Source organism: Sprattus sprattus (assembly GCF_963457725.1).
Source record: "Sprattus sprattus genome assembly, chromosome: 6".
In the NCBI taxonomy this organism is placed as follows: Eukaryota; Metazoa; Chordata; class Actinopteri; order Clupeiformes; family Clupeidae; genus Sprattus; species Sprattus sprattus.
This window is the reverse complement of record NC_137925.1, coordinates 29857558-29870053: the sequence shown is the minus strand read 5'-3', so window position 1 is coordinate 29870053 and position 12496 is coordinate 29857558. Positions and strand designations below refer to the sequence as shown.

The 12496-nt window shown below is 41.9% G+C and overlaps 1 protein-coding gene across 3 annotated transcripts; it reads left to right on the top strand.

Moving 5' to 3' along the window:
* The first annotated feature begins 2225 nt into the window (after window positions 1-2225).
* rab41 (RAB41, member RAS oncogene family) lies at window positions 2226-10122 on the top strand. Of its 3 annotated transcripts, XR_013968703.1 has the most exons (9): window positions 2226-2376; window positions 3651-3709; window positions 3884-3937; window positions 4297-4402; window positions 5507-5618; window positions 5998-6091; window positions 6543-6636; window positions 7285-7351; window positions 7924-7970. XR_013968703.1 is itself a non-coding variant. In XM_080841012.1 (8 exons), the coding sequence occupies exons 1-8, from the start codon at window positions 2298-2300 to the stop codon at window positions 7986-7988; spliced, it is 636 nt and encodes a 211-aa protein (XP_080697138.1). In that variant the 5' UTR covers window positions 2226-2297; the 3' UTR covers window positions 7989-10122. The 3 variants fall into 3 exon arrangements, 2 of the variants coding, with proteins under 2 accessions (XP_080697138.1, XP_080697137.1); XM_080841012.1 differs by lacking the exon at window positions 5998-6091 and having other exon boundaries at window positions 7924-10122; XM_080841011.1 differs by lacking the exon at window positions 6543-6636 and having other exon boundaries at window positions 7924-10122.
* The last annotated feature ends 2374 nt before the right edge of the window (window positions 10123-12496 follow it).

The window sequence follows — 12496 nt, the reverse complement described above, 5'->3', positions numbered from 1 at the left end:
GTATGCCACCCAGCTGCTGGTGCAAACTTTGGTTAGTTCCAGCTGTCGCATCTAAACACAAACCTATGTGTTCTCAGCAATCAGGAGTTGAAGGACAGAATGTGAAGTTCTCCCAGACAGATTTTTTTATACAGCAATAGAGATGGTCTTCAACGATGATCTAACAAATAATACCTGCGCTACAGGATGAATAAGTTCACCTAACACTCCCACAACAGCCCTTGTTGGCTGACCCCTTTCAGCCATTCTAACCTCTGACCTCTCATCTGACCTGACAGAAGGCTCTACTGTACCTTATAACACACCCCTTATTTTTCCTTTGATCTTCTGGGGTCATCCCCCTTATTTTAAACACTAACATTTGACTTCTGTCTCCAAACCACATAGATTTACCTATTTACACAATAGCATTCCCTAACTGCCTGAGTACCTCTCTTCATAACTTGCACTTCTAGTGCTTAACCTGCACTTACAGCAGTTACATTCCTGCGCTTTTTTGTTCAAATTCTTATGTAAAATAGTATTTATTCTTACACTAGGTCTTTATTGCTTGTAGCTTGACTGTTCAATCCCTTGTACGTCGCTTTGGAAAAAAGCATCTGCCAAATGACTAAATGTTGAAGGGATAAGCTTTTTCTGATTTTTTCATTATTGCGTAGATGGAAAAATTATCTTTGAGATCTGTTTTATATTCGAGTGGAATGAGAGGTCTTTGCACCAATATCTTTGGACACTTGAGTTGGATGTTATTGAGATACAATGGAGTGTGGGTGGACGGCTGAAAAGGGTCGATCTCACATGTTAAGGGACTACAATCATAAGCTCAGTTCTATCTGTGTAAAGGAGAAGGACATTGTTAGTCATCCATACTTTGACATCTTTCAGGCAAGCTTCTATCTAAGTTAGTTAGATCATTTCATTAGGTTTTATAGATAGGTATCGTTGGGAGTCATCAGCATAGCAATGGAAGGTAATGACAAGCTTCAATATTACAGCACCGAAGCACTTAGCCTTGGGGAACTCCATAACTTACTTTGGTATGACTGGATGATTCATTGTGGACATGTACAAACTGAAGACGGTTAGAAAGGTAACCTAAGCCAAGAAAGGGCACAGGCTTACAACATGGTGTTCAAGTGTCTGTAGTAAATATGATGATCTATAGAGTCAAAAGCAGCACTAAGGTCTAGAAAAACCGGTACTGAAATGTTTCCATGATCAGATGCAATGACTAGATCATTTAGAAACTTTAACTACGGCCAATTCAGTGCTGTGATGGGCTCTAAAGCCAGATCGGAGCATTTCTTGGGTGTTGTTTGGATGTCTGCTATTACTGAATGTTTGGGGTATGTTTAGATGTTTGCTATTACTTTTTCAAGTATTTTTGACAGGAAAGGGAGGTTGGCCTGTTAGTAGCCAGGTTATCAAGGTTTGGTTCTTTGAGAGATGGTTTGATCACTGCTATTTTTAATGAATGTGGTACATATCCTGAAACCCCCTGGGGAGTTGTTAATTGCTTTCAGTAGTGTAGTGTGTCTCATTTAATTACAGGCGGTGTGTGTTTAAAAGTTCTGTAGGCATGGGGTCTTGTAAGCACACTGATGATTTAGACGAGAAGGTCAGGAAGGTCAATAGGTGTAAAGGATTCTAGGAGTGCATTAGACTGCAGGGTTACAGAGATATTCACAGAGCTTCGTGCGAGGACTATAGGGTGAAGGAAGGGGGAGAAGACTGATTTTTTTCTCTTGAAAATGTTTGAAAAAGGTCATAATGCTACTGCTACAAGTTATAGGAACACAGTGTTGTCTTTTGTTAGTCTAGATATGGTGAAGAGAAACCGTTATTTTTTCTTCGTGATGCAGCAATTCCCCCCTCTCATTACCAGGACATGTGCTGGGTTTACTGAAATTTACTTTGAGGGACTTTGACTGACCCTCCTCAACAAAATGCTGCCTGGTCTACGGTTTGACCACAAGGGGGCTAGAAAGAGACCGTCTCTCACAACAACAGTAGATTCCCCAGAAACGTTCATGTTTTATGGTATGCTTAAATCTATGTTTCAAGTAAAAGTTCGATTAAAGTTTTGCAATGGTTGACAAAGATGTTGGCTAACTTACTCTCGTGTGAAAGAAAAAATCCCACCCCTGTTATAATAGATATTCTTGGGGCAACCCTTTTTGGTCACTACGAGGCGCTAACGCGTACAGGAAACAGAGGCACAGTCATATGCACACACCGTGTATTACCCCTCTCTGTATAGAAAGTAAACAGGGATTTGTCTGTATCGTAAAATAAATATGTCGACAACGACGGGTGGTGGAGAGTTTGGGAACCCCCTGCGGAAATTCAAGCTCGTTTTCTTAGGCGAGCAAAGTGGTAAGATTCCTCAGTTTATAAGATGGTTTGCAATTGAGTGATTTGTTTCATTGGATGCTCGACGGTAACGTAGCCACTAAGGCCGACGAGACAGGCCGATCCAAGGATGCTCTCCACAGCAAACTAATGTCAGCTAACATGTACACCATACCCGATGTCAGTGAAGTGACATGTATACACTAAGGTTCAAATTAAACATGAGGTGGATACTCTTGACAATATTGAACAAATTATATTTTGTGTCTGGTGGCTCCTTGTCTAGCCATCTCTCTTCGCACTAACAGATGACATCAGCTAGCTACCTAACGTTAGCAACCTTATACCCTGCTGTTATAAGATATCATAGCTAGCTATCCACCCTGATATTGAATAAGTTGCTAAGCTAGAAGCTAACTAGGCAAGAGCTGAGAATGTACGTTGTATCTCAATTCACATTTATTCACAATTACATGTAAGTGCTAAGCGAAAAGGTTGCTATCCGAAAGAGTTCCTTTGGGTTTTATCATGTGTATTTAAATCGCTAGTCCCGCACGTTATTGTGTGTGGTGTTCAACGTTACACGGTTAATGTTGGGTGTATATATTAGCTGTCGGCTTTGGCTAGCTAGCGTAGTCGGCTTGCAAGCCAGAGGAAGTCAGGTCTAGATAAATCATTCCTTCTATGTATGTAAGTAATACTGTGTGTTGTATTTCATTGGATGCGAGCCACACCGTGTGTTATCAGACAGCTTGGATATAGTGTATAGTGTATTGTCAAAATTTATTTGGCAATATTAATGATTTTGACCCAGCTAGCCCGTTAGCCGGCTAACTTATATGATTGAGCCTGAGGCTAGTGGTAGCGAGGGCTACCCAGCTCAACTAGGATCTAGTTGACCATCTAATGTTAGCTACCCGTTCTTGTATATCGACCCACCTTCGCCACGAAAGCTACAGAAACATATATTCCTCGGTTGTAGCTATATTGGTTCTTTTTATCACAGCACCAGTCGATGCAGTTGTAAATGCAAGTTTAATTTGGAGCCTGTATAACGATTTCTCCATGAAGTTAGCTAGCTAGCTCACATCCATTATGTGAGGATTCTGGCACCACCCTTGTTGCCAACTCAGCGATCAGAGTTCATCAGGCTCTGTTGAACAGTCATCCTAATCTAACCCTTTCACCTTATCAACGTGGCCGAAACAGATGACTAACATGACTGATTTGTTTATTGACTCGATGTTTTGCTCATTGACATATATTGTCTTGCTCATTGACATACATTGTCTTTGCAGTGGGGAAGACCTCACTCATCACCAGGTTTATGTACGACAGCTTTGACAACACCTATCAGGTAAGCATTTGAAAGAGATGAGACAGCTGAAACCAATAGGGAGCACTGGCATTGCTGTTTTGATGTTCTTGAAAGTCAGCTACACATGACATCGCAAGGTATTGATTTCTGGACTTAGAATTAGGTTACATACTGAAGGTGTATATTGCCTTTATTATACTTTTTTTCTCACAGGCAACAATTGGAATAGACTTTTTATCAAAAACGATGTACCTGGAAGATCGTACGGTAGGCATGTTTCTTCAACCTAACCTGACTCCTTCACATTTTAAGCATCTTTACCATTGCTAGTTGTTTGGTTGTTGGCATTTCATCTTAGTTCATCATCTCATCTCATCAGCTGATATTTCAATCAAATGCAGAAGTGTGATGCACTTTTAGAGTTTGGTTTTATTTTGTAGATGTATTCGACGTTTGTCTCTTCACCTCATGAGACGTGCATTTTAATTTATCCACACATTGCATTGCCACACTGCCCTCCTGTCTTTCTTTTGTGTTCTTTACGTTGGTTGTTTTTCTGTTCATCCCCCACTCCCATTCTGCTGTTGTTGGCTGGGTCTATTGGGCTCACACTGATGTGGTCACAGATCCGTCTCCAGCTGTGGGACACTGCCGGGCAGGAGCGCTTCCGCAGTCTCATCCCCAGCTACATCCGAGACTCAGCCGCTGCTGTGGTGGTCTATGACATAGCAAGTAGGTATCGCCAACGGCTCCCACCTGCCTGGCACCGTTGCCCTGCACCATGTGGCCGACGGGGTGTGAGCTGGAGGCGGTGGCAGGAAGGGCCGCATTCATAGAGCTGTCTTGAACACTTTGGCCAGCACTTACATTCACCTTGGCATTTCTGAATGGGGAAATCTGCGACTACCACTGAAGGGCTTGAGATTTTCAGGGCCCTTAGATATTTCCCCAGAGAAGGTGGACGTCTGTGTTTGACTAATGTAGGTTCAAGTATGTCTACTCAATGAATGCGGCCCCTGCAGGGAAGCTTGAGGGCAGGAATAGGGAGACACTTTCAGATAAAGGCTTTCTGGTGTCAGTCACCAACACAACAGGTGTCGGTCACCAACACAACCTCTCTGGCGACCTAAAGAAGGGATTTTGATCCAACATTCATAACTTCATATTGGGCTTTCCAGAACATTCCAGAATGTATGATTGCCACTGTTGCCTTTATCCGAGACCACCTCCCTTATTTCTGAATGGGTGATCTTTTGTGCTGCCTCTTTGCAACTCCTTTAAGTCTTTGCTCGTTCTCTATTTCCCTCCTCCACCTCCATGTCTGTCTTCTCTCACTCTCGCAACCTCTCCTTCATGTTGCTTTCTTGTTCTGGCTCTCCCTCTTTCTCTCCCTCTGTCTGCATGGATCTTCAGGTTCGGCTCCAACTGTGGGACACTGCCGGTCAGGAGCGCTTCCGCAGCCTCATCCCCAGCTACATTCGTGACTCCACCATCGCTGTGGTGGTCTATGACATCACCAGTGAGTCAGGCTGCTAGGGGCAATCCAAGGGTGCTATGGGACAGGCCAGCGTGAGGACCATGCACCAGAGAGGGACTAGTTAGTTCAGGTGGTTTAGATGGGTGGACGGGTACCCGATCATGGGCTCTGTGCTTTAACTAAAGTGCTGTTGAACTTTTCTTCACTAACAGTGTGCTTACTCTGTGTGATTTAAAACCTGGGTTTGAGATTCATGCTTGTTAAACACATGTGCCGATATAAAGAAACAACACTTTTACAATATACCATGTCCATAAGCATTTCTTTTTGTCACCTATTGACCTTGTTCTCTTCTGCAGACTTAAATTCATTCCAGCAGACCTCAAAGTGGATTGATGATGTCAGAACAGAGCGAGGGAGTGATGTCATCATCATGTTAGTGGGCAACAAGACAGACTTGGCTGATAAAAGGTACAGATCTTTGTAGAACATGGAAGAGTGCAGAGTAGACATGGGTCCACATGATGGAAGATAAAATGCCCTTTCATACCAGTGTAATGTTCAGAGGCATGCCTCATATTTGGTTTAGTTCTGTTATACCATTTTGTTTTATTTGATTCAAACCCTCATAATGTATATTTACAGTTTATCATTTCACTTGTGTTTTCGTTGTTTGTTAAGTTTCTTGGTTAAGTCTTTGATTTCTTTATCCCCATTCTGATTTAGATTTATGTTTGTTTCCCCATTTTTTTTGTTCCCACCTTTGAATTTGTTCCCCACCACTCCAACTCCACCTCATCCGCGCCTGTCTTGCCCCTCCACCCCCCCCCCCCCCAATGGGCAATGGCAGGCAAGTGTCAGTAGAGGCTGCGGAGAGGAAAGCTCGGGAGCTCAATGTGATGTACATAGAGACCAGCGCCAAGGCTGGCTATAACGTCAAGCAGGTGGGCCTTCATATGCTCCAGAGGTCAAAGTGATGCTGTGATAAACTCTCCTCAGTCTGTGTGCTCAGTCTCAGAAGACATGGAGCCTCTGTGTGGCTGTGCTCCTTAAGGGTGGCAATATGAACATGTGCATATGTGTTTTGTTTCTCTGCTATGATTGTCATGTCTTAAAGAACAGAAGGAGTGAGCGCTGCTGTCGTCCTACAACAGCAGTCCTTCCTGTTCTCTTTTTCCACCTTCTCTTGGAAGTCTGTGCCTCTTCCGGCTGTACTAACACTGACATTTCTCTAAAGGGCTAGCACATTTTCTGAGTTATTCTTACTTCTCCTTCTCTTTCTTTCTCTCTCTCTCTCTCCCTGTTTACTGTCGTCTCTCATGCTCTGTTTCTTCTCCTTGGTGCCTCTGTGGGTTCTCTCTCTCGCTTCGTTCCTCTGTGCCCGGCCCTGAGTAGACAGATCACCACGGAGGAAGGCGAGCAGAGAGCTAAGGAACTGAATGTCATGTTCATTGAGACCAGCGCAAAGACTGGCTACAATGTCAAACAGGTAGAGATGCCCGATTAAAGACAGGGCAGACCCTTCCTTATGCGCCACCATCCCACCCTGAGACTCCCCCACCACACCTTGCCCTTTCTGTTTCTCTTTTCTTTCCCCCTCCCTTTGCCAGTGACGTTTATTCTCTTTTTAACGCAGTCACACGAGGGTGGTGTCTCAGCCCCTCATGCTTGTGTGTGTACTGTAAATGTGTTCTCATACCTGTGGCTTTTTTTCTTAATAATGTTCATGTTTTCTGGCTTCAATCAAACTTAAGCAAGCAAATGACCTCCAGTGAACTGGTGTATAACAACAGTGTTATAGTTGACCATCTTCTCTATTAGTCCCATCCCAAGTCTGGGTTTGAATGAAGCTAGTAGTTGTTGTACCTTAGTGTGTGTTGTGCTCATCACTTTGTGCGGCCTGAGTGTCCAGTAATTGGTCTTCAGCTACTGTGTTTCTGTCTGTGTTCCTGATTCACATACCTTAGCTTTGCCTTCATGCCTGCCTGCTTTCCTTCACAATATTGTATAAGTAGCATTTTATCAAGAAAAAACAAATCCACAAGAGTTGCTCATGAGTCAGTCAAAGATGCTGTAAGCAAATGATAGCTAGTGTCATACTTGCTTCACTGCAACCCATTTCCCTGTTTCTCTTCAGCTGTTCCGTCGTGTGGCTGCCGCCTTGCCTGGCATGGACAGCACACCAGAGAAGAGCAAAGAGGACAGTATCCTTTCACACACAGCATGCTGCTTGTCTCTGAGAGGCTCAAAAATGCATTGTTAATTCCTGCATTGTTACTGTAGTACTATATTAGTGTTTTCTTCCAGTGCGTTTAAGATGAAAGGTGATACAGAACTGGTATAACCTGAGTATCTTGTGTCAGTGAATCAGGGCTTTTGTGAGTATTTTTCTGACGTAAGAGTGTACGTACGATGTGGATATTTTTGAAGGTAGGGTGTGTTTAACTTGTTTTGCCAAAAAGAGCCGTATGGGAGTGAGATGATTAGGATCTTTGTTGCGCCTTGCGGGTTTTAGACTGAAAACGCCAAACTAAACCAATTCCCATGGCTCTGACTTCAGTGGGCACTCAATATATGTTCATGAACCCAAATCGGCATCAGTTTGCATTAAGGATCCATTATCAAACATCAATGCAATAGGTAACATTACTGCAGCTTTAATTACTGCTGTATTACTTAGTGGTTATGAGGAAGTGCATGGTTGACGCTAGCTTCTGCTTTTAACGTAATTACATCCTGGATGTGAAATGATGTGTCCTTAACCCCTCCCTCCCAGTGATCGACATCAAACTGGAGAAGCCCCCAGAGCTGCCAGTGACCGAGAGCAGCTGCTCCTGCTAGTGCACCCACCCCCCCACCACCAGTCCTGCCTCCTCCCCACCAACAGCTTGTCTCTCAGCGGCCACTCGCTCCACTCCTGGCTCCTGGCTCGCTCGGCGCCAGTAGCTGGAGAAACGCCCCTCCCTCCCACTCCCTCAACTCAGTGATTTTTTTTCGGAGTGTCCGTGTGGATGTGCTATAACTCTGTATTTAAAAAAAGAAAAAGGTTATCTTCAGAAAATATTAGTCATGGATTAAAAAAAAACTAAAAAAGACAAAAAATATCTAACACAGCGTAGGTGAAATGCTAAAGTGTTCCGATTTTTCATCAATTCCACTGCATGGCGTTCTATAGGATTGCAGACTGAGGTAGCTCACTGCTCTTACGTTCTTGCACCTTTTTGGAGCATTGGTGGTGTCACACTCGTTGTTGTGAAGTCATGTTCTTTTCCACTTATTTCAGTGACTTGAGGGGTAGGGTGAAAGTCCTGTGTTGATGCCTTGCTTTTTATTTCAGCCGATTGTTACCGTAGGAGAGGGCAAGAAAAGCCTAGTAGAGGCTGAGAGATGGCAAACAACTGTTACTGGTCCCTGTCTTTGTTGGTCAGTTGTTCATGCGAATAGGAACCCAGTGCAATGGATAAGGGGATTTCTTTTAGAAATCTCTTCAATTAGTAACTTGGAAGAACAGTCATCAATACACCTGCAGTTGAGTTCAGAAATGGTTTAAGGGACCAGAGATTAGTCAAGACTCTTTTAATCCAGGACTGTCATGAATAGCCAAAGAACATACATGTGGTCAAACCTCTGCAAGCAAGCCAGTTTCATTTATCAATAATGTGTTGAGGATTGATCAAGACAAAATGTACAATATAGTTAGAAGGAATAAAGCCTTCATCTGCATTTAATCAAAAAAGGGACACTTACTCTGAAAACAATACTGTATATCTAGCTTAGAACTATCCTATATACTTTACTGTCTCTTATTCACCACACGGTCTGAAAATGAACTATTGGACTACAGAGAATGTCCACTAACCCCCACTTAAATATGTAACTGTGAACCTCCCATTTAACCAGTGGCTCTTTGAAGCAAGTTGTAACTCAAGCGGTCTGTCTAAATGACATACGGACAGGCAGATGGCAGCATTGGAGTGAGCCCTCAGGTGTGTCCTGCTCGGCACCCATAGACTGCCAGATATTAGTGTTTCATTTGTACTCTTCATTTGTTTTGTACACCGTTGTAGGAACAGCATGCAAGACCTGAAGGTGAATGACAGTATAAATGCCTTGCGACATAATTTTTTTGTTTTTGTTTTTAAAAGATGATAATTGTTACACTAAATCAAGTCATGATGAAGTGGTGTTTTAAGGGCCTGTTGAATTGCTTTGATCGGAGGATGTTGTGTTTCGCTGAGCAGATAGTCAAAGTTCTTCATATGCAGCATAGGCTTCAGTGTGGGGGGAAAAAACAAGCAAAAAATAACATGAGTAGATTGACATTTGTTGCTTTTGCTTGTATAAGACTGTTTGGTTTTTAATGTCTTAATTTATTTATTTTTATTTCACTAGCAACAGATGACAACATTGTACGCTTGACCAAATGACATAAATGGTGGCACGTGGAAAAAGTTATCAGTTATTTATTCTTTGCGTGTATACTTGGATACTGTATCTTGAGGAGAAGGGACTGATTATATTGTCATTTTCTTGTCACTATGGTCACACTGATTAGGGAAGCGCCCCTACATTCATGGTAGTCATTGTCACATTAACAAACATTAGTCTGAATTTGGCAGTTGTTGCTTAAAAGCGTCACATACACCCCATTGCACCAGAACACTCTCTCACAAAATGACACACACACACCTGATTATAACCACTGCTGTTGTGAACATCCAAGCAACATGAATACTTATTACTATCCTCTATAGCTGATTTGATGACTTAAAAAATGTAAAGTATTCAACTTCATCGAACAAGTCTCTCAACACTTGTCACTGACTGACTCAGCTGTGTGCTAATCTGAACTGTGTATTTGAAATATGCTGTCTACTAGTGTTTAGCAAAGTTTGTGTGAATAATGTACTATTATTCTCTGCTGTAAAAAAAGTAAAGTTAAAGAAACACCGAAGTGTATCACATGAAATAAAGATATTTCACCAAAAGCTAATTTATCTTCCTCACGTAAAGAACTATGGAAGTGTCTTTCTTCTCACAATGCAGCAATTTGTATTCACTTTATTCGATAATGGCAGTGGATAGAAATGGTAGGTCTTATATACTCTTTTTATGTATGGAAGCAAGTGTATAGGAAGCGTGCAAAGGAGTGCATGGAAATGTTATGCTTAATCAAAACAAAAAGCGTGATGTTCTAAGAAAATATGTATATGACGCATTCAAAGGAATTCAGACCGTATGTTGCACATAGTATGGGCACGTGACAAGCACCTTCGTTAAGGCGCCTGCTTGCTTCAGCGTTGGGGTTAATTACAGTGCATGAAATGCCCTGTATTGTTATTCCTAGGTTTCTTCTTCTTCTTCTTGTTACCTCTTTCTTCGATTAATTCTACCCGAACCGCTTAACGTAGAAACTTAATTCAAACTTTGTCGCGTAGGTCTTGTAAAGGACACTTATGCTATGTATTTTTCACTTTTCTAAACTTTATACTTTTTAAGATATTAATAAAAACGAATCGAAATTTTCCCATTGACTTACATTGGGCCATTATGACATCATAATAGGGTCTTTAAACTGGCTTGCACCTGTGCTTCACTGACAGCTGCGCCAAATCAAAGGAACCTCTTCTCTGTCCCTCTCAATTTAACTGTAACTAGGAACATTAAGACACTTTCCATTCTCTACTTTTTTTCTCTCCATCTTTCTCTCTATCCCTCTCAGTCTACTTTCTCTCACAGTCAATCTCTCTTCTTCACTCCATTTTTATCTCCTTTTTTCAATATTTTCAGTCTTTTTCTCTTTCACTCTTCTTTCCTTCTTCCACTCTTCTTTCCTTCTTTCACTTTTCTTTCCTTTCTTCTTTCCTTCTTTCACTCTTCTTTCCTTTTCTTCTTTCCTTCTTCAACTATTATTTCCTTCTTTCACTCTTCTTTCCTTTCTTCACTCTTCTTTCTTTTCTTCTTCCACTCTTTCCTTTCTTCACTCTTCTTTCTTTTCTTCTTTCACTCTTCTTTCCTTCATCCTCTCTTCTCTCCTTTCTTCACTCTTCTATCCTTTCTTCGTTCCTTCTTCCACTCTTCTTTCCTTTCTTCTTTCCTTCTTCTTTCTTTTCTTCTTCCTTTCCTAACTTTTGCATTTCATGCACTGGTATTTCCTTCAGGAAATGCATTTTCTAGTTGTTGCGCAAAATGTACTCAGTGCAGTTCATGCTCCCAAAGGTTGCGCGTGTTGTCATGAGCCTGCCATTTGCTTGGCAGATAGAAAGCTGTTTCCCTAACAGAAAGTCTGAAGCTTGAAGTACTTTTCAAACCTTTGCTTGGGTAGCACTGTTAAACTGAGCAGACATGCAGACTACATTTTAGTAATCTCATCGCGTAACATTCGTTTTCTAAAAACAATCACATAGTATTGCATGTTTTACTGTGGTAGAAAATAAGTTAGCTTAATGCTAACGTATATGGGGAATCCTATAGAGACCGCGCTAGGTATTAGCATCAATTAATTCACGTTAATGTTTTTGTATGAGCCTGACATTTGCTCTGCAGATAGATAACAGGTTCCCTAACAGAAAGTCTGAAGCTTGACGTTCTTTTCAAACCTTTACTTGGGAAGCACTGTAAAACTGAGTAGACATGCAGAATATTTTAGTAACTTCATCTCGTAACATTCGTTGATAGAATGCAGGCTGCGAGGCTCGCGTAAGACCTTACGTAAAAAATGACGCAAGTCTAGAAAAAGGGGCCGACGCACGCAAGACGTGAAAAGTCGCGCAAGGGTCGCGCAAGGGGCTTGCGCGGCCTCTTGCGCTTGCGCTTACGTCACCGAGCATAAATCAGTCTTTAGCACAATGGTATCGTTACCCAATCGAAAATCACTTATGGCGTAGTGATGTAGCTACGCCCAAAAAGTGAATTGAGGGCGTGGTTAACCTGACTATATCAGGTAGAATGCAAATACCTTATTGTCACGGATTTACACAGTTTTTTTTGTGTGATTCGTCTTTAATTTATGTAAAATCCGGCATGTAGGTCTATTATATAATTGTGTCGTTTTTGAATCATAGGCTTCACTTCAACATTTGCCAACACGCACACCTGTATCCTACAATGGCCGGAAGTTGTCTACCATAAGGAGCTGATAGGTCAGTGTGGTTGGCAGGTGTGGAATTCATAACAAAAATCCAGTCGAGCTTCATTTTTAAATTGAGGACTATATTAAGCGTACCGGGTGTGTTTTTGTTTTTGAGGAGAGAATCGTCTTGAAGCAGTGATCAGCTTGTTTAGAAATCAAACTTAAGATAAGCAGGAGTTGTAATCGATTCGAGAACGCGGACTTTCTGACTAGAATC